This window comes from Melospiza melodia, chromosome 8, assembly GCF_035770615.1.
Source record: "Melospiza melodia melodia isolate bMelMel2 chromosome 8, bMelMel2.pri, whole genome shotgun sequence".
NCBI classification, from domain to species: domain Eukaryota; kingdom Metazoa; phylum Chordata; class Aves; order Passeriformes; family Passerellidae; genus Melospiza; species Melospiza melodia.
The window spans coordinates 4963125-4986497 of record NC_086201.1 but is presented as its reverse complement, the minus strand read 5'-3'; the positions used below and the strand labels follow the sequence as shown (position 1 = coordinate 4986497).

At 35.2% G+C, this 23373-nt stretch overlaps 1 protein-coding gene across 1 annotated transcript in view; it reads right to left on the bottom strand.

Annotated features, from left to right (window-relative positions):
* Positions 1-23373, bottom strand: part of LRP1B (LDL receptor related protein 1B) — a 641138-nt gene that overhangs the window by 153578 nt on the left and 464187 nt on the right. Inside the window, exons 28-33 of the mRNA XM_063161579.1 lie at positions 17860-17991; positions 16466-16693; positions 13480-13654; positions 13071-13165; positions 9456-9605; positions 249-389 (exon numbers count right to left, since the gene is read on the bottom strand). Coding sequence (XP_063017649.1) covers positions 249-389; positions 9456-9605; positions 13071-13165; positions 13480-13654; positions 16466-16693; positions 17860-17991 — 921 coding nt within the window. The remainder of the gene's footprint in view (positions 1-248; positions 390-9455; positions 9606-13070; positions 13166-13479; positions 13655-16465; positions 16694-17859; positions 17992-23373) is intronic.

Genomic DNA, 23373 nt, shown 5'->3' with positions numbered 1-23373 from the left:
CTAAGTACCTGATTATTACAATATTTAATAGAAAATATATTTTAATAAGACTTATAATAGACATTATACACAGTAAACTAAACACATCTCAGCAATTGGAAATTTCATGAAGAAAAATTTAAATTCACTAAGATACTCAAGGAATTAATTGATTACAAGTTAATATTTTCTTCACATGGGGAGAACCACGTGAGAAAAGATACTGTGCCCTCTAGAAATTGGTTAAACATCCTTCAAATGTGACTTACCTTGCTGTGCAGCCTTATCATACACTTTCATATGAACCACACCTGCAGTTTTGTTTCTAAGGACAGTTGGGTTTCTTCCGTCTTTTTTATTACAGGTGCCAATCTGAGCCAAGTTCTGGTCCGCCCACCAAAGCTTTTTATCTGTAAAATTTAATTTCAGAAATTAGGAGGATCACTATCAAACTGGATGTGGTTGAGACCTGAGGTGGGAAAAAGCTTTTGAGGTTAATTCTGAGATCAGTTTTAAGGGAAATTGCCTAAAGAGGTTAAAGAGAATATCTGAAGAAATTGTGTCATTAACATTCTGCAGACATGAAAGCAGTTTTCACCAGTTTTACTTTTGCTGAGACAACTGCTGATTTAAAGCTACCTGCATAGAAAAATTCCTCTTTTTTTAATATATATGTGGAAATTCTAGTGTTACCCTAGGGGAGAAATTCATTTTCGCAAGTAAACAAAATTGCTTGAAATATTAAACTAAGTCTTTTCTTTTAAAAAGTTACAATCAGTTACTAAGAAATCCTGAAAAAATTGAAAAGCAGGCACTGCCTCCCAAAGTTTCAGAAATATAATTTTAATTGCTTTGATTTCAAACTCAAACTTGAGTGAACTAATGACTGAAAACTGTAGCCAATCTTGTGATTGTCCCTGTAATTGGTCCTCACTCCTTGAGTCCACAGAGATGAATGATGAGATGGGCTCAGGGTTCTTCATTTTAGATAGAACAGATAATTACTGCAAAGGAACCAAAAGTAAAACCTTGAGCTGAAAACCTTTAAACTTCAGGAACGCTGCCTTCCCAAAAAATACTGTGTATTAACTTCAGTTTCAGTTAATTCCCTTTTCAGTTAAAAGAATTGTTGCCTATCCTGCAGTTTTAATATTTAAATAACAAATTTATAGAGCCACACAGCTGAGTGATTTGTGTCAAGAAATGCAAATCTAAAAAATAATTTTCACTGTGATAACTGTAAAAAGTTACAGCACAAAATAAAATATTTTTCCTAGATATACATACTCTCTACCAGTATATGATAACACCAGAATCTGTGGAATGAAAAACATTCTAAATATCAAAATTTGGAGACACAAATGGAACTCTCTATTTAATTTTGGATAAAATTTAAAGAAATCCTATAATTTTATGCATTGACTAGTCAGTCTAAAATTGACTTATTCAAAACATTATCATGCAATAATAATCAATTAGCAGCGGCTTACATCTAAAGACACTTTTGTCAGAAAATCCTTAGAACAAGAAATGCCTGTGTTCTATTTTGATTATGTCAATTGTAACAAAAAGGCACATGAAAGCTAAAAATATGAAGGTGACTCTGTGCTATAATCTATATATGAAATATTGGGAATTGGAGTTGGTTTTTTTCCTGTTGAATAATGACCCACAATCCTAAAGGTTATGTGAACAGTTTCAATGAAATGTTTGTATGTGACAAAGAGCTTTTGTTCCTCACATCCTCTTTGTGACCACAAATCAGAAAAGGCCATTAAATAATTTTGGTCAATTTAATTAAATTAACCAAATTAAATAACGACTGCTGTTTTGTGCATAGTAACATGAACTTACTGTTTTACATATCCAAATCCATTTATAAAAAATGAGTTGTTTTGTAAGACTGGGGTACAGGAAGAAAGCAAATTACATCTAGTTTTGGTGTTTTTATCCTTTAGTTGAAGCAATCAAACTGTTTTAGTCATTCCTTTAGTATTTTGTGCAAAACCTCAGCTTTGGCTACGGTTTCAACAACCTCCCAAACCTGTCCTTGGCTGACCTGCCTGTCTCCTTAGGAAAAGGAAAGGAACAAAAACTCCAAATAAACAACTTGTCATATTGTTTTACCAAGAGATAAACACATGGCATGTACTTAAACAAGAAGTTTGATCTACACCACGAATATTTTCCTTTCTCCCTTTTGATAACAAGTCCCGAGCCAAAGCCATTTTTACACGAGCAGCTGAAGGTCCCACCAGGTACCTCTTTTGTTTATTGAGGTACTCAACGAGACCACATCTGCTTCCATGAACAGTTAAGAGTGTCTGAACAATTCCCATCAACGGTGTCAGACTCATCAGATCCTGGAGTTGTTCTCCTCTGGTGACAAAAACAACACTTCATAAACTCATTACTAATCCTAAGGCACTCGACTGGGACTGCAGAGGTTGAGGAGTCCCCTACAACCCCTACACCAATATAAAGGAGAAATCACAACAATTCACAAGTGAGCTATCACAATACTCTTCAAATTGATTATTTCACCTTCCACTTTCATTCTTGTTAATGTGAAACCTGCATAAACCTTTAAATAAATGTGTAATTTTGAAATTACTGAACTAGTGTTTATTCTTCTCTTACACAGAATGGTACACTATGATTTTTAGAAATAGACAAGGATAGAGTAGGGGGATTTAAAGGAGAAAGGTCATACAAACCCTGACCTAGTTAAAAATAAAGGTAAAAAATACAATAAAATAAAAAAAATCCACCAATCTAAAAAAAAAAACAAACCAAAATGCCCAACCAAACAAATCAACACAAAAATTCTGAAGTACAGACTCCTTGAGGTCATACCTCTTATGACTTACAAAAACTTGCCCGTTATGCCCTAAAACCTTAGAAATAAATGTTTCAATTGTTTAGAAAATGCTACGTGACCAACAAATACCACTGCAGTCTCAAGTAAAGAAAAAAACCAAACCAAAACAATTACATGTCTATTTTTAACCATAATTCTAAGTTAAATTTGGACTACTTCTCTCTGCATTATTGATATTCTGTCAGTAGACAACTCATTTATGATGTCTACTATTCAGGATTGACTAATTCTTTCTATATTCATTTTAAAATATAGTAAATGATTTTACAAAAACCCACTTCAGCATAAAGACAACTTGCTTTCACACACAAGGGACAAAAAATGCTGTTTTGGACCTTTAATCATCAAACTAAAGTGATTTATCTGCTTGATTATGCTAACAAGAATGTTGCTCGATCACTAATTACAACCTTGTTGCTGAAACTGGGTTATAATATATATTAAAATTGTTGTATTTATCCATTCTGCTGGGTAATTAGCATTAAGCACAGCAACATATTGGGAAACAGCAACTTCAGATGCCAAAAATTGCTACCCTGGCTTTGTGGACGGTCCTTTGGAGACTTCAAGTAGTACTCTGAATGCAAATTTTGATGGGCCATTAGTTTTCATTAATGGTGGTTTGAGTATTTATGGAAGACAACTATGTACTGCACTTAGAGCTGGGCAAATTGCCTAGATATATTTCATATATTAATGCTAAGGTAATGAATGGTGTTACAGCAATTAGAAGATTGATGACTTGGAAAATTAAGGTGTGTGTGTGTTTGAAGTCCCCTGATCTGAGCAGCCCCTTTCACTTTGCAAACAGATACAGCAAAGTCACAGCATCTGGGCTGCTAAGGAAGCATTCTGGTGTTAGTTTTGAAACTTTATTTAGGATGAAACATAAATCAAATGACCAATATACCATCTAATGCACGACGAAAATTAACAGGGGCATGAATATATTTTGGTAATATTAACCTACATTTTCTGTCTAAAATGAAATACTATAATTGTTTCTTTCAGTTTTGATGGCTTGATAATACAACTTGATGGCTATATTTATATACAGCTTTTGTTCAAAAAATTGTCCTTCTAATATCTGCATGCCCATTGAAAAGCTATTATGTATATTTGATTTTGTTGTATTGCTGATTGAATATTTTTATATGAACTTCAACAGAAATAGCACTTACACATAAAATCATTCACTACGTGGAGCTACTCTATTTTATAGTAAAAAAAGACCAAATGCACAACAAATTATATCCTCATTATATTCTTATTTTGTAGAGACATGAGCTGAATGTTGTGGCTTTGTGTCAATTGTATTTCTGTGAGGACCTGATGCAAAATCCAATCAAATGCAACCACTAAAACTGCTGACAGAATCCTTCAGCATCCCTTTCTCCTCAGCTACAGACTTACAGTAACTAATCAATACTTTTCTAGTTTCTCATTCAGAGTCATTTGTCATTCAAGAAACAACACACCAGTTTGGAAACACGTCAGATATTGCTGCGAGCTCCTCTGCATCTCAGATTGTGTGAAATAATGACTCTGCTCCCCAACCCAGAAACACAGCTCTCACATCAAAGGAAAATTTCTAACCAATCTCAATAGCAGCCAATGAATCGTTTTCACTAAATAACTTGGAAGGCAGGAAACGAGACTTTATGCAGAATTCCAAATATATCTTTATCATTTGATCCCACTGAAAACACTGGCTATCAGGAAAATGGCTAAAATCAGATATTGAATGGTAGATTAAACTCAAACTTTAAGACAAATATAGAAAGCATTTTATTCTCCTTGAAAAGAATTCTGCTGTACCGTATAAGACATTCAAAGATTCTTTCACATGGAACATGCTGAATACCAGAACAGGGAATCTATTTGATATCAACTTATAAATTGTGCCAGCAACAGGTGTTGAAAATTATGTAGGGCACAGGGTGCTGTGAATCATATAAGCTTCTAAATTACTAAAAAAAAATCAACAGAGGTCTTTGAAGAAAATAAAATGTCAAGTTTACATAGTCAGAGAAGAAAATTGTTATGACCAAATGCAAGACAATAACCAGTGGGAGGTACTAGACAAAGCATTCATGTGGTTTTGAGTGACAGATTAATTAAAAATGGCTGATGTTCCATACACTGACATCTCACAGAGTGAATATGGATTTGAAGAAAAAGTGGTAAGAGTGGGAAAGCATGTAGGACTTCATGGATTTACAACAACTCTTTTGTAATACAGAATAGCAACAGCACACTTTTGTTTTTTTGATATGGTTAAAGGCATGGAAAATCAGCCATTTTGTACATATCAAATGGAATATTATTTTCATCCCATAAAATAGGATGAAAATAATATTCCATTTGATATGTACACATTCAAAAAGATTTAGCAAAAGCAGACACCAAAAGACTAGGAATTTTGCTCAGCATATTGAAAAAGAAAGATTGACACTGCTAAGTAGAAAACCAATAAATGAAAGACCCAAAAAGCAGAAATATGTGAATTATATATTGTTTCCATTCCCCTCAAGGATAAACCTGACAGTTACCTTGGCACCAACTTGTTTGCTAACATTATTTTTTATGTCTTATCATTACCTTCTATAAGCTTCCACTAAAGAATGCAATAGTAGGAAAATGTAAAACAGAGCCTGGAAAGGACAAAACAACAGCAAACATCTGAAACAGAAGTGGGAACTTCCAAATGGTTTCCAACAGCTAAACTGCAATGCTAAAATAGAGGAATTGGAAGCAATAAAAACAATGTGGAGATTGAGGGGTCGTGCTAAAGGAGAATCCTCCTTGCTGGTGAAGCTCTGAGCCACTCCATAAATTGTATTACAAAGCAAACCAAAACCTTTACTGACTTCACTGGCAGTGTCTATTGAGCTCAAATCAAAGAACCCACCATGGAGGGCCTAACTGCTTCTCCATTCCAATACAGAAACTAACAGAATCACAGATCAAGAAACTCAAGCTATCAGAACAGCACAGAGACTACCAAGGCAAACCAGAGAATTCTTGATTGGGCCAGGCCTTGCCCAGTCATTGCCTTTTTTATAGCTCTGAAAAATCTTCTGGAACGTGAAGTATAAGATGCAGCAATAGCCACTGGGAACTGTCAGTTCTATGAGTTTTCTGTGCAAAATTCTGTCCAGACATGGCATGGAAGGCATTAGCTCTTGACGCAGGCTGTGGGATTCTCTTTTGGTGTCTCTGAGATCACACTTTCTCACAAGGAGACTGATGGCTGGGGAAGATGCCTCCCAAACACTAAAGAAATTTTCAAAATCAACAGCTGAGGTGCTTGAAGAGACACCAGTGGTGTTGTAAATTTGTTAGAAATTAATTTTTTTTCAGAAGATCCTTCCTCCTTTAGAGCACCTAGCCTTGGCAGGGAATGGGTGCACGGCAGCCAGGGCTACCTCAGACCACATTGCCCCTGCCCTCTGCCCACTGAGGTGCCCTCACTGTGTCCTTGTTCCAGCTCCCCAGTCCAGGAAAGGTCCTGGAGATCAACGAGTGACCAACTCTGTGACCTGGAGGCACAACTGTAAAAAAGGGAGTTCCAAAATACCAAACTCCATCTCCTCTTTCTGCTCAGTGGAAACATAACCCAACAACATGACAAGATCATATAGTAAAACATACCAACAAAGAAAATTAGCTGTCCAAAACACCGCTTTTAGCTGGGAAAACACTAAATGCAAAAGACAGAATAATGCAAAAGATTATTATATATTAATTCTGAAGATTACAGAACTCTCCAGCACTAAGCAGAAATTAAATTCCACAAAACAGTAAAGGGTTTGGGCACAGGTATCATCTCTCTCTTCAGTCACTGATGAATTCAAATGGTACAAAAAAAATATAGCTCATTATATACACTTCATGCTTTATTGTGTTTACTGTGGTTTTAGATACAAACAGTCAAGAAAATTTAGGAATAGGAGCAAAAATGATGCAATAAACATTGCAATTACTGTGATTCACCTGCTTAAACCTCTGATTAAACTTGTAGACAAGCAGATCAGCAGGGGTAGTAAATTTTCGTACCCTACCACATTAAATCTTTCATTGGAACAAATTAGTCATTCTTCTTTACTTATATATTATTAGTTATGACCATTTATCAATTAGATAAACTCTTATCTTGCTTCATATGGCACTGGGTTTTCTGTTCTGACCCAATTTACATGCACAAAAGCCTGCTTGTAAGAAACTGACGAACATCCACTCACTCTTTAGGAAAATAACTGGCATTTATATTACCGCAGTGTGTTCCACAACATGGAAACTTACAGGAGAAATGAATGCAGGAACTTTTCACGTTTTTCAATCAGCACATACAATACTGTGATAAAACTGTATGTGCTCGTACTTTTCCTCTAGCAGATTTTTATGAGGAATCCCACTGCAATGCCAAGATGAAGTTTAGCACAACTATGACTCTAAAACCCCAAATCGAAACAAACAGAAAACTCCAAACTCTTTGTAAGTTTTGTTCACCATTGTCACAGACATCTTTTGTGAAAAATCCTTTCCTTAGGATTTTTCCTCCTGAGAAGCTGGGAGGCCTCAGGAACAAAATGTAAACAATGGTTATCTGCTGCTGTGGAATGCTACAGGTGCATCTGGGATTGGTCTCATAGAGTTGTTTCTAATTAATGGCCAATCACAGTCAGCTGGCTTGGACTCTCTGTCCAACACAGGAGCCTTTGTTATCATTCTTTCCTATTCTATTCTTAGCTAGCCTTCTGATGAAATCCTTTCTTCTATTCTTTTAATATAGTTTAATGTAATATATATCATAAAATAATAAATCAAGCCTTCTGAAACGTGGAGTCAGATCCTCATCTCTTCCCCAATCCAAGAACCCCTGTGAAAACCATCACACACCATTTTTAAAGGAGCGAGAATTGTCACCGCCCATAAAAACCAAGCATCCCAAACTATTAATATTAGAGGCACATGTGATAATGCCAACATAGGAGAAATTCTTCCACCTCCAGATGTGCAAAACTTCAACTACTTTGATGCACTCTTCTTTCCATGGCAGCTATAAACTCTTTATTCCCTGTCCCAAAGGGATCTTCACTGCTGTGTAGCCTCTGTGGATGGCAGGTGAAGACCTGGCACCTCCACCAGCTCAGTGACAGAATGAACCAACACAACACACTTTACACCTCCTGGTAAAGGCTTCCAACAGCTCCCCAGAGTAAGGGTCATTCATTCAGTCAACATCCAGTCACAATCCAATCAATGAAAAACAATTTGTCCAAATTAACATTCATGATTCCTTCTGACACCAAACCTGCTCGTGGTTATGAATGCACATATGAAATCCTAATACCCCCAACAGATACTGACAGCATTTAGAGTTCAGTACTGGCCAAATGGGTGTATAATAAATCTAATTTAGTAATTATCACTTTAAATATGACATAATTTACACCTATGTGCATAAAAGTAATTTAATCTTATTTAATTTTAACTAGCACATCATCTATATGTGCGTAATTATTATTTAATCAATCAAATAAGCTATTAAAAAAAGGAAATATAAAAAATAATAAAATATTAAAAATAAGAAGAAAAAATAACAGTAATAAGAAAATATAAAAATAATAAGAAACACAAAAAATATAAGCAATATAAAAATTAATAAGAAGTAGAAAAATATTTCATAAAAAGACTGGCAGTTGATAACCCACTCATCCCAACAGAAGTCTGTTAATCAACTGAACTTTTTTTTTTGAATATCCAAGATAAATACAAGTGATTTTTAAGTGAACCAGAATAAAGGTCAGTAATTTACAGGAAATATGGAAAGCTCTAAAGTCATCTCCAAAATGCAGAAGCATAAATGTAAATTCTGAGTCAACCTGGAATTTATTACTACACTCTGTCCCAGCTACAACAAGGACCAAGAGCTGCATATGATAAAAAGTCCATTTGAAGCAATATTTTTCTAATATTCAGTGATCAGCAATTAGCTGATTTTTTAGTTTTTCCTTATGCTACTCTTCTTTTGATTTTTCTCATAGATGTTTAAGAACATTCTAAACATTATTTACCAAGTGAAACCAACGGAATATTTTTCTTTCAATCAATTTAATACAGGGAATATGAGCAGACATCTGAAAATCCAAATCCTCAATCATCAATTCATAACCCAAAGAAGTCTTCCTAAAGTGCCAGGCAATCCAAATAAATAGGAATAATCTGAATTAAGTAGGAGGAATTGAGCAGAGGAAACACGTAATGGATAATTCTGTGTAACAAACAGTGGAAAAGCTCCTTTCCCTTTCAAAATTCTTTACATATAAGCCATCAATTTGTTACCTTCATTCCTCTATAGAAATATATATACATATATATATATGCAAGTATACAATTAGAAATATCCTTGTAACAGAAATTGCAAAAAGTTCAATTGAACATAAAGAACTTTTCATGGACAACACAGTCTGACTTGTGAATGCTCTGTATGCATTATTTACATAAAACCAACAATAACTTCCCTAAGCTTCTTATATTTCATTATTAATTAGCTTTGAATAATTAAAAAATATATTATCACTGGACTTACCCATAATGGTTAAAGCTGTGGCTTTTGTTAAATCTTCTTTCATTGATTCAATTATTTCGAGATTACCACCATCCAAATTGCATCTACTTATGGTTCCATTTCCTGAACTGATCCAGTAAAGCTTGTTCTCCCCATAATCTATTGATAAACCTGCAATTAACACATACAACTTTAACTGTGGCTTTAATGGCTGATATACATTGTTAAACTGATGTCATTATGAAAGTGCATTACACATTAAAAAAATAATTTGCGAAAACTAAACTTGGTCATTTCCTATGGAAAAAAACCCAGGCTTTTGGAAAGAGTAGTTTCTTTTATTTCTTTCAGCAGTTACCAAAACCAGTGACTGACTGATGAAAGAGCATTATCTGGAAATGAGGAATTACTTGAATAAGCTGAAGTCCTAAGTAAGGGTATTAACAACTTGTGAATGCAAACCAGAAGCCATCATTTATATTTTAAAATTATAATTACACAGGGAGGTGGTAAACAAGGTACTTTTTGTGATTCAGAACTATAAAAAGTCTGTTCTCTCCCCGCTTAGGATGATGAAATACCAAAATCTAATCCAAACTCCTGATAAATTTATAGTATTACTTTTCATTTTGATTCATAGTGAACTGACCTCATAATCAGTTCTTTGGAGCTTGAAGCAAGAGAACTGTCAACACAAAGATACTTGCAAAATAAGCTACTAAATGAATAAAGTATAGAGTTTTCTGAAAGTAAGGGCAAAGAACTAGGAGATAATGTATTTCAGACTTCTGTAATCCTTTAAAAATGTTCAAGAAGTGGCAGCAGGGGATTTTCCACAGTGAAATATTCTTGGCATGGCAACAATACCCGCCATAACAATTTGCTTCAGTGCTCCAGCTTTCCCAGAACTCATGCTAAGTATCCAGCAGCAAGTTGCCAAAAAATAGTGTATTTCACTGCATGGGTCAAGCTCTGGATATTGTACTGTAATCTTTTCCATCCTGGGGAAAGATGTTTTGGAAACCCTGACAGGAGAGAGCAGTGCCATGAGCTGCAGCCCTTACAGCTGCCATCGTGTCACTACTTCTTCACGCACGTTTGACACAGAAGGCCAAAAGGTCTGTCTGCTTTCTGAGCTTCTAAAAATCACCTTTCCAATCCCTTTGCAGGGACTGATATTTCCTTCCACCTCTCTGCAAGAGTATTATCCAGGAGGAAGCATCACATGCTGGGGAGAGAATCTGGGGCAGTGCATTCAGGAGGGACTCGTCTCCCCAGTGTCACATCCTCACATTGGCACCAGCTTCCCTTCAAGCACAGAGCCCCAGGGATCCCGGACACAGCACAGGGAATTCCCAGCACAGGGATCTTCCCTGGGAATATCAGCGTGGCTTCACAGGGAATACACCAGCAGGAAGGCTCCCCTGCTCCGAGATGCGCAGCATTTGGGATCTGCCACGGCTCCCGCCCGTGAGCTGCTGCTCACAGATTGCCCCTGGATGGGATCTGTTTGTGAGGCTCTGCCAGGGCCAGCTGAGCAGCAATTCCAGCCCTGTCCTGTCTGGTTTTATACTGCAGATATCCAACTGGTGCTTCTTCACACAGGCATTCCAGCTACACAGCAGCAAAAAAATATTCCTGTCTCCTTCTACACAAGTCTAGTGCGTTATTCTCCCCCAAACACTTTCTACCTATTACCAACCTTTGCAAAAATACAGTATTTTTAATATAGGCAGAGCATGTTTAAATAGATTTTTTTTTCAGAAATTGTCCTGCTATACTAATGAAAACAAGTGGATTATTAGCCATAAGCATCACAGATATTCATGATGAATTCAAATGTAACTGACTGGCTTAAACCTTATGAGATGCTAAAGTGAATCTGAACGTGAGAATTGGACAATGCTCTCAGGGATTTCAAATGAGCAAATGATTTTCCCAACAAAGTATAAAATTAAGCAGGAATTCTGAATTCCTAAGAATACAGATTGTTGGCACTCCAATGACCAGTTCTATCAACAAATATATGTGTTAGCACTGTAGACTTTAGAACTGCAGAATGGACCAGCAAACCATAACTAGTTTGTACTAGTTAAGAGAAAATAAATTATACCATCTGTCACCCTCAGAGTATCAGTTCTTAAAATTTCCAAACTAAAAATACTCTTGGTACTAACAGAAAATACTATAATTGAAAAATTGTCTCCTTGTTTTGATGGAGGTCAAATAGAAAAAATAAATCCATCAGCTTAATTCAGGTCACAGACTGGAAAACTCTTATTTTTCAAATTCTGAAGTTTTACATCAAGAACATCCCATCAATTTCCAGGATATCCAACTCTAATAAACCAGATATTTGTCTTTTTCAGCAATCTACCTGAGAACTCCCCAAACACTCAAAATTAGCACTGCATGAACTAGAGCTTCACTTAAGGAAAAAGACAGTTTTCTCAGAGCACAAATGAAATATTAAATTAAGGTTTTAAGACTGCTGCTTTCTAAATCTTTAGAAGGATTTTGTTGTTCTTAGCATGGGACTGTATTTTGCTGATGGAAAAAAATATTTAAACCATTGAAACTGGTAGTTTGCATTTATTTTTATTTCAGAGGTTGATACTAGAAACCCTAAGCATTGCAATTTAGGACCTTGAGACTTCTGATCACAAAATATTCCGAGCAAAGTTTTGCACACAGTCCTTAATATTGTTCTAATGTTATTAAAAGTGGTTTTTTCTTCACCTTAAAATTAGTGGGTTTGCCACTCTTTTCTCTCCAGATAAAAAGGTAATTATCTCTTCAAGTGGATAGACAGATAATTTTATCAACAGTAAAACAGTTCTCAAGTAATTTCTACAAAATGCATTGAATTTAGGCTGTAAAATGCATGTCATGTTGCTCTTATTTTAAATTTATTGAATTCTTTAAATCACTTTCACTTCTGCTTGCTTAATGCATTCAGTTGTAAAAAAAAAATGTTTTTAAATCACTTTATTGGTGGGCCATTAATAAGGCAGCAACAATTGACATAACCACTTTAACTCCCTAAAAATGAAATTATCTACAAAGAGAGACTTGAACAAAACAAAAAAATACACATGGAAAAAGCTATTCTTTTTTTTTTTTTTAAGTGCCATAATTTATCAACTATGTGAATCCTCAAATACTAAAACTGAGGTTAAGTCATAATATGAAATTCATGCTTCAATGTTGCATTTTCCTCTGTGTGAAAAGTTAAAGGCCAGTCTATATTTTGATTATGTAGCTGAGATTCTGGGGAAGGATCCACATTTGCAGTCAAAGCCTCTCACAAATATCCATGACTTATTAAAACCCTGACCTCCACATTTTTGTAACCATGCTACAAAAATTGAGAAATACAGATGGGCTCTCCTTCAGTCTACTGTAGTCCTAAAAGTCAATATTACTCCACTAAATCTACAGTGGATTTCAGTTTGAATGGGCTAAAAATATCTTAAATTGTGAAACACAACAGTAACGCAAGTGTTGTTCATTTCTTTATGTCTGTTCTTATCATTGTAGATGAAAAACATCAGTGTACATTTAAATAGGAATTCAAGATAATGTCCAAAATAAATCACTCTCAGTTAAAAAAGAAACAGGAAAAAAGGTATTTACCAACAGGATCTTTTTGATTCTGAAAGAGAATTTTGCTGTTGCTGCCATCCATGTTTGCCATGTTGATTGTGTTGCCATCCGTCCAGTAGAGCTTCCTGAAGAGGAGAATTTAAGTATTTACAATATTGCTTTGTACTCACAGTGTTTCCAATGAGTCAGTAGTGAAAACATTCATCAATTTAGGAGACAAAGTGCAAAACTAATAAATAATAAATAAAATAATAGTTACGTTGTTTAATCAGCAGCCTTCTAAAGGAAGTATTCAGACAAGATATTTTCAGTAAAATCTTTAGAATTCATGCTTTTAAGTTTTAAAGAAAACAGAATGGCCAAACTTAAAATATAAATGAAGAGCCACCTTCTGATGAGCTTTACAGCAGTTTATTTATCACAACCATGGACACCTTACCCTTTTACTGGGTGAACTGCAAGACACTGGGGTTTATCAATTCCATGGATGATTGAGGTTTTCAAGGAACCATCCAAATGTGCCACGTTAATTTGGGTTTCATCAAATTCTGAGCTAATCCAGTATAAATTACGGGATATCCAATCCACTGCAAGACCTCTGATACTCTGAATATCTGCAAAAAGGGAAAGCAGTTTGTTTGATTTCCTTTCTGGATTGTTGTCAGTGTTAGGGATAAAAAATAAACAAGAATAATTTATTCTACAGTTTGTTAACAATACTGTGCAATATTCTATTCAGATGGATTTATTAACTAGTTGCCAAGAATTAATAATCTTTATTTTTCTTCCTGGGCCTGATACACTAACAATAAGAACATGAAAATCACGCTGAATATTCACAGCATGAAACCTATTATCCCAAAAAATTAATCAGAGATGCTGAACTTCTGCATTGTATTTTTCTACTTCAGAAAGTGTTTATTGCTCGGTGGCATTCTAAAACAATGCTCTGCTGAAATTTAAAAGCCTCCTTCCTACTTCAGCCCCACAAAGGCTCAGTGCAGAGGATCTGGATTAAAACCACTGGTCTAGAGCATAGTTCTGTAGCTCTTAAGTACTTGTGTCACTGGAGAAGTTCACTGGTTTTATTTTTGAAGGCTTTAAAGACTTCAAGTTACTGCCCTGCTTTCCTTGGTATGGCAAAACATCCGTCAGCCAAAGGGAAGCAGGGAATGAATTCTTTATTTTGCTTTCTTGCTGTTCATAGCTTTTACTTCTCAAATTAAGTTGTTTTTTATAAGATACACAAGACTTTTCTCACTTTTACCCTTCTGATTCTCTTCCCCATGAAGGAGCAGCTGTGGGGAGCTGAGGGTCACAGCACCATTATTACCTGAGGCAGCAAAACAGGAATATGATAAGGCTGATTTGGTAACTTGATGGTCTTCCTTAGCAAGGTATTTAAATAAATGTCAATCTGTGTTAAAATCTGCCTGAAATACTGAGTGGAAAGTCACTGCTCCATCTCTGGGTACCAACATACCCCTCTGCCCTGGGTTAATAGTGGCTGGCATCTTTGTGGAGAAGGGAACAGGCCAAGGGTGATCCAATGATTCATTATAGTTCATCACTTATACACATCTCCTGTCAGCTCCACATGGTAATTTGCCCTGACAGCGTTATTGCCCTTGACAAACTGACATGGAAGTGGCTGAGGACAGGTTTGCACGTCCATGAGGCTGAGCAGTGATTGGGCATTAGGAAGTTTGCCAACATCACAGAATGCAGCAAAGGACACCAAACACACAGTCCTTGACCCATTTTAAATTGCTCCCCTGCCCTTCTGGTTTTTTTTTTTTTTTTTTTTTTCTTCTTTTAGGATAGAAAATAATAATTTTATACTCTTAAAAAGATTAAAGTATGACTTGGCATCTTTGTGACACTGGCATGAGACTTCACCCAACGAGAACCCCAGCAGGATGTGCTCACAAAGCTTCTTATGTTCTTATAAGAAGTATAAAAGTATAACTGCAAGCAAATGAGATAGTTTACACATAATAAATAGTCTTTACAATGTTTTGATGTGCCAGAACATTGCAATTTTCTCAAACTTACGATAAAAACTTACATCTGGAACTAAAAAAAAAAAAAAAAAAAAAAAAAAAAAAAAAAAAAAAATCAAAACGAAACAAACCACAAAAACTCTACCACAGAAGCTACCATAATAAAAGGAATATGAAAGAATAGTATATTTATTTTGGTTTCATTAAGTTCCTTGACAAGTTCAGTGGTTTTTGTATAATAAACAGCTTTTTTATTCTACTACTTTCTGAAAAAAGGCAAGCAACAAGTTCCTCTGTGGGGCACCTGAATACCTGATATAAAGATCTCTAGGAGGCATTCTATGCCTTCTTCTCATTACTGGAACTGAAAAACATATCTGATTATTAATAAAGTTATCTCTGAAAAAGCAGGGGGAAAAAATAGCTATGCAAAATAAATTCATTCACAGTCTAAAAAATGGGGAAATTGCCATATTTGTCCAAACATTTCCCAGAATGTGCTAACACAGAAGAAATTTCTTCTAAGGCAACACAAGGGGTGAGAGCTTGAACTCTTTTCTACAGTCCCCAGATAATACACTATATGGTTTATTTGTTCTCCAAGTCAGAAAAGGTCTGATCTTACACAGCTGAGCTATTTATTTTCTCTTCTTCCCCAGCAAACATTCCTTAACTGTTGGGGAACCAGAGTTAGCAAAATTTGCTTTCACATTGTCAGTTTTTCCTATTTTCAAGCATTACAAAGTAGAACAATAAGTGCTTTCAGGAGAGGAACTGCCAGTGGTTGGAAACACAAACCAAATGTTACCAGGGACAAAAAATGGTTTTCACTTCAGTACCAGGACTACTGAAATAGGGTTGAAGCAATCAGATATAGACTTTATATTCATTAAGTTTCTGTGCTTATGTACGTATTCAGTACAGAAAAAAAAACCTACATTACACCAGTATCACCAAAATTACCAGGCTGCCATGTTGTGGTTTCACCAATGGTCCCAAAGCTGGGAGATCTACATGGACTGGAAAGAGAAAACAACCCTGACAGAGCCAGTTCCATTGCTAGGTCAGCCTAGGTAGCCAAAGGACACAGGAAATTCCTCAGTGCAAAGCTATTTCAGTACACTGTGCTTCTCCTGCTTTTTATCTTTATTCTTTCTACCTTCAAGACATTAGCTTCCTTTTTTTTGCTACACATTTCAATCTTGTACAAAATCAATGCAAAATTACATCTCAATTTGTTTACATACAATTGAATTATCAATCAATAAAGTGAACTGATATGCTAAAGAAAATTCTGCTGGCTTATTGTTTAGATCAATTATCCAATACCAGGGCACGTTACACATATCAACAATGTTCCTATTTTATCATGCTAATTTACCTAGAAGGAATAATTTTTTACTTCAATGCTGTGCTGTTTACCTCTTGAAATGATGGTTTCTAAGCCAGTCCCGTTGATGAAGGCACGTTTGATGGTCTGTGTTTTCACATCAGTCCAGTATAAACGTTCCTCAACGGCATCAAAATCTATGACTGTCACATCATCAATGTCAGGAACAGTGAAGGCTGTGATGAAGTTGAAGTATGGGTTCTCTATGTCCACCCCTCTTATTTCTGAACGCCTTGCATAAAGGAGAAACTTCTTTCTTTCTGTTAGAAAAAGGGAAATGTCATTCCTCATCCTCTTCACAATATCCCTAATAGAAATCATTCACTTGAGAGCACTTTACAAATGTGTAGATGACATTTATATATGTGATTAAACATCTCCAGAAAACCTGCAGCCTAGTGACACTTGAGAAATAATGTTATAGAGCATAAAAATCACAGAAAAAATATAAGAATTCTGTATATTGGACATTGTCACCACACCTCTAAATCAATATGAGTGTGAAAGAAAAAAATGTTGAAAATGTTGTTTTAAACATTTTCCTCTCTTTAGTCCACTCAAATAAATCCTGTTTCACCTGCACATCATAAGAGATATTAACATTTGGTACCTCAGGGTATCAGATTCACTGAAAAAGGGAAGTTTTGCAAACAGCAAATGTTTGTGTGCGAAAAGCTAACAGCTGGAACAAAAAGGGCAAATTGGTTGTTTTAATTTACACCTCCTATAGTGAAAAGGGATGATAAATTAATGGCAAAGCAGAGCTCTCTTTTTAATCTCAAAATTCTTAATGGTTGGAGCAAGCATCTGCAAACAAACAATAAAAGTAATTTTGTTTCCCTGTAATATCCCTGACATGCCAAAATATTATTTTCTTTTCTATTTCTTGAATGTTATTAATCAATAAGAAAAAGGATAATTTAGTACAAGGTTTTATAGATAATACACACAATTACTTGACATTTCAAGGGCTTTTAGAGCTTAAAAGTGTATATTGCAGTTTTTTATAAAACTTCCCTGCAAGGATGCACTCCTAATATTTACTCATTGGTTTTTAATCCTTAAAAATGAAAATAAGACAACTCCAGAGCAGGTAGAGATTTAAGGTATTAAGCATCTTTTTGTTATTCAGCTTACCTGACTCACAATGTTGGGAGGATGCACATTTCAGTATAAAGCTTTCTGTTTTGCAGAGATAAATTTTATGAACACATCACACACAGCAGCAGCACAAAGGAACGGCTGTGGCAGCAAATATCAAAGCACCACAGACCTCAACTATTACAATAAGTCATCGATTCTCAAAAAGCAGCCTCTCCTTTAAAACACACCATTAAAAAGCACTGTGCAGATCTTATTTTTAACATTAATATGCCCATTGACTCTAAAACCAATGCAATTGCCAGGCTGTGGGAGGAAAACTTACCATAACATGTTTTTTTGTCTGAAGACAGTTTCATCAGGTGTGGGCAGGCACAGGCGGCGCTTCGGTTGTGATTGATCAGACACATGTGAGAGCAGGGACCCCTGCCCTCGTTGGCAGCACAGGGGTTGGGAGCTAAAACAGAATCATTGAAACACACAACATGTCAAAACACTTGTTAAAAATCAGGGTTTGCCAAACTGCTGGGAGAAGGTAAAAATTCTGTCCGAAGACAAAGCCAGTATAAGTGATTAACTGGGCTTTTGCTCTAATAATTTCTTATAGGCTAATGTTCAGCTTATAGGCAAATATTTAACTCTAGTCCAAGAAAATATATCTATAAATAAATATATATATTATCTATATATAGACATCTATATCCATAGACATCTATATGTAGATATATACATCTATATATAGATATCTATAGATATAATATATTCATCCCATAGCAACACCTTTAGATATATCTATATGCAATTTAGATATATACATATGCAATTTTTGCTTTTTAATACAGCCAAAGTGTATAATTTTAATTTTAGGAAGCCACTGGACATAATTTTCTCACAGAGATACTAATTTTGCAGCCTTTTAATAAGATTTAAATCTTACACCCCTAATCAAGGCACATGGGTTTAAAAAATGTCAATATCATGTGGACCTGAAAAACAGATTTAATTGTGTGAAAGCAATAGTCAAAGTTTAGATTATGAGATGAACTATGGTAAATTCAATTTTCCTCTCAATTTGATTTCCTTACTAGAATATTAGTTGGAAATCTAACACAAAAAGAGAATCTGAAAGAGAAAAAAAAAAAAAAAAAAAAAAAACCACCCCAAAAAACATACAAAGTATTTCTGCTTTTCCCAAAGAAAACCTTTGCTATGTGTAGGTTTTCACAAGTTGCGTCCTATAGTTCAGTGATTGAATAAGATGTGCTAAAATTGCTTTAAAGAGCAGGAGCAAGCTGACCAGAGAGAATCCCCTTACTCTTACAAAACCTGGAAATGGTTCTTATCATCTTCATTCCTTGCTATAAACCCCAAAGCTCCAGAGCACCGCTGAAGAGACATTTCAAGCATAAACAGAAATAAAGCTGATTCTTCCTTTTGTAAAAAGAACCCAACAAACAAACAACAAAAAAAACTTTTGAAAATTAGCAATGATGAAAAAGGGAAGTGGGATTGACTGACTTGAAGACAAACTTTTAATTAACAAAACCAGTTAGTGAGTGTAGAATATATTCCTCTAACATTGTGCTAGACTGCAGTACAAGTTATTGGATAACCACAGCAATCTAATGTATGAATTTCCTTAAAAAATAAATTTAGCTCATCCTAAAGCACTAAAATTTGAAGACAAAATCTGCTTCCTTGAACCATTTTTTTTCCACCAGTGCTTGCTTCCTTAAATTTATCCAGCAGTTCCTGAATCCTTTAACTACTTACTTCTCTAGCCTGTACTGTAGGAAGAAAGAAGCTTTCAAAATTTTGGAAAAACAGGTTAATTACAATTGTAGCCATCCTTCTATTAAACAAAACAAAGAAAAACCCAAACCAAACAAACAAAAACAACAAAACCCAACCAACCAACAACAAAAAAAAAAAAATCCACCCAAAACCAAACCTAAAACACCAAAACACACAAACCAGGCTTTTACTATTTTCTATAAAATCATTTGCCCCTTTGGAGCACTGGAGGCCACTCAGCCTTTGCCAGGAACTAAAAAAGAAGAATGTTTATTTAACATCACTTTTCTTGTATCAATAGGAAAACAGATAAAATCTGGGCGATCTCTTGCAATAAGGTAACAACTTCATGTGGAAGACAAAAAAAAATGTGAAGTTGAAGAAAAGACACTGAAGTTTACAAGGCTCAAGAACCGTTTCCAATTATTAATCAACTATTAGTAAAAAGAAGTCACCTATCCCCATGAAGTGTACATCAGGAACAAAACACAAATTAGAGTTTTGAAAATATTGTGAAGGAGACCACAGAATCATTTATGTTGTAAGGGATATCAGGACACCAGGTAAAGATTCAACTTTCTCCAAATTTTTGGCATTTTTTCCACCGGTGTTGCAAGACTGTAAAAATCTGGTCCTGTGTTTTGCAGAGAAGAATTTCCTTTCATTTATTTGCCAATTTCTGTGGAATTTCAACTTCTCTGTATGCATACAACCATCTGTGACAAGGATTTACTTTGAGCCTAAGAATAATTAATCCTTATATTGTCTTTCCATGCAAGTAGTGCTCTATGGGATGGAATTAAAAAAGAACAACAGACAGCAGAGAATAAATTAAAGGCATGGTGGTTAATGATTATTTTAAAGAGAGTGTTGTAGTTCAAGTGTGCTCCAAGCATCCACCAAGGAGTCAGTGCAATTTTTGTCCTGTTCACATCCCAACTCCCTCCATATTGCACAGAACACAAAATTGGTGGGAAAAGAAATGTTATAAAGCAGATGTGTTTGTTTCCACATGAGTGCACAACTCTAGGAGCAAAGCACCATGATCCTAACATTTCTTCTAGCAACACATATTTATAGATTCCTTTCATATTCATACTGCTTTCATTGAATAACACCTAAGCCTGCTCTTTATTTCCTAATAAAAACTAATTCTCCTGAGGGCACACTGTTATTGTTCTGACTCTCAAAAATTTGGCTTTTTTATTTTCTTGTGCTCATTCTAACACTTCTATTTCTATTGTGAATATCCTCATAAGCATTTTTTACTCACCTTTTCTGCGCCATTTATGATTTCACAGACTGCCACCATACAGAAGCCTGTCTATAAATGATATTTCCAGCAGCATCAGCCAACCTGTCCCCAGAGCAAAACCCATCCCATACTCTTGATCAGCCTTTGAGGCTTCCTTGATGTGCTGTATATGATCTGTATGCAGTATTCCAACTGTGGGAGTGGTATGGATTATACAGCATCACAGTTCACTACCTGTGCTGCTTTACTCCTCTCCTAATCATTTCCACCAATCTATTTTCCTTTTGATCACAGCAAGGCACAGATCTGGCATTTTCCCTCACTGGACAGCCTTTTTCATGATTTGATTGATTTCCAGTGCTGATTGCTTGTCAATCTGTTTGTGTCACAGGTGTACACATGTCAGTGCTGTCACATTGCTTCTTGACTGCTCTCTAAAACTTCATTTAAACAAAATGCTTATTTTTCTTGACCAGTAACCCTTAAAAACAACCTCCTTAGACATTCCATCACCAGCTGACAAATGAAAACTTACTCTTACAGCCTCTCAATATGCACTTCCTACGGCCAACTCATCCCCTGCATTAACTTCATATTGAGCTTGTCCCTTTGTGGCACCAGATTTTAGTGAGACAAAGTTTGATCTTACACTTTAACAGTGCTCAAAAGGTTTGAATTCTGCCTAAGCCTTCAAATATCTGCACTACAGTCAAATCAAAAGGTGCTTTCAAATTGCTGGCAATTGATTCCCACTCATATTTAAAACCAGTTACAGATCAAATTCTCTGCTCACTCCAATGGAATTGCTTTTCCTAAGGCCAAAGTACTCAGCCAAAGTAAATCTTTATATTGCCTGATTATATCTGGTTATTTTAAGACCAATCTTTGAAATTTGCAGGTTAGGATGGATCAGATGTGGAAATTATAAAGTAAATATTTATTTCCTCTAATCACTCTGATCACTTTAATCTTTCATTTCAAATATTAGTAGAAAAAATTACATATTCACCAGGAAACTAAATAAACAGCAACACACCACAATTCTTGATAAAGCTTAGAAAATCATATAAATATTATATATACATATAAAATAACACAAGTAAATATATATTTATAATATTACTAATCATATATAAATATATATTTATAATTTAAATAATATATATATTGGTGTATATATTTTGCATTATTTATAATACATATATCAAACTTTTTGCTCCTTTTGAAGTAAAAAACATATACAAGGTTGAGATAAGATCTTTACGTAATAAAAATTTTAGTTCTCCTCATCTTTAGCTACATTTCTGTAAGAGTTTATTATTTTAAACAGCTGGCAATCTGGGCCTCAATAGAATATTGTAACAAAACAGTGCTATGAAGTTAAATGTTCTTCATTTTATTAATTACAAAAGAGCCCAGTGGCACCAATATACTGTATTTCTTATTGTACTGATTTCTAAATAAAAATTTAATCTGCAGAAAGATAAATAATGTCATAGCCACGTTTGCTTTTTAATTTTAATTCAAATTAGTACCTTGGAGAAATAAAAAAAAAAAAAAAGAGGGGGAAATGTGAGAAATTCAGTGCTGTGTTTTCAAGCTGTGATCCTTCCAATGCTTGTATTTGCCCCTCTTACCACCATCCTCAGTAGTGCACTGCTACAACTTCTTGTGAATAAAACAGACGTTGTTCTTTGCAGCAGGTGGATTTTTAAAAGACAATGATAGTTGAAAAAAATAATTAAAATCTTCCTATAAGCCCTGTGTTTGCCATCTTACCAGCACTCCTGACACAGCTTTGATTCTGGGAAGAAAAGTGGGGCTCAAGCTCACATTCCTGAGAATATTCTGCATTAGGGGAAAAGCTTCCCCAATCCCTGTGGTTTGCTGAGAGCTGAACTTATCATCACCCCTACAAATATCTCACTTTAACTTTGCTACCTTGAATTAGCATCTGGCCTAGATTGAGTCAAATAAAATGGCTTTAGGCTAGGAGAGCTTGTTTAGGTCTGCTCTAATTCATTTCAATCAAAATAACTTCCTTGATATATACATTAAAAGCTAATCAACTTTCACCCACGTAGATGACCCAGATGGAGATGAAAATGCAAAATCTTCATCCTGCAGTGCTCTGCTCATGCTGACAATTTGCAGTGTAAATCTACTCCTAATTTTATTTTAGGATTCTAACCTGCACACTGTCTTGTTCATTTATAGCAAAATAGCTACAAATTCAAAGGAAAATTTAACAAGTAATCAGGCAGTATCATCATTTCTTCAGCTCAAATAAAAAGGTACTGCAGTCATGAAGAAAAAAAATTGCTCCTGCTGGAAGACAGTAATTTAGAGCAAACCCAGAATGCCAAACATAAATCAGAATCCAGTGCTTTCTACATCATAAAATAAAAGCTGCAATTACACAACTTGATCCTTGAACTTCTTGATTTTGGCAAAAAACAAGTGAAGACTTTTCTACAGCTTTTATTTGCCTGGGGGCCAAGATGACTGTGGAATACTGCCTGATGTCTCCCTAGGCTACAGAATCCCTCTGAAGATGCTGTCTGGCCCCAGTCCAAGCAGAAAGGAGTTGTTCTTTTTCTGAGAGCAAGAAAAGGCAAATAGCAACTCTCCTGCTGCTCCAGAAACATCAGATATGGAACACTGCTCCTCAAATCCCAAAGTTATGAGTGATTAAATGAAAAGAAAAATTGCCCAATTAAAGAAATTAAAAGAAAATTGCCAAAAGCCCCCAAACAAAAGCACCCAAAAACCTGAAACAAAAGAAAGAAG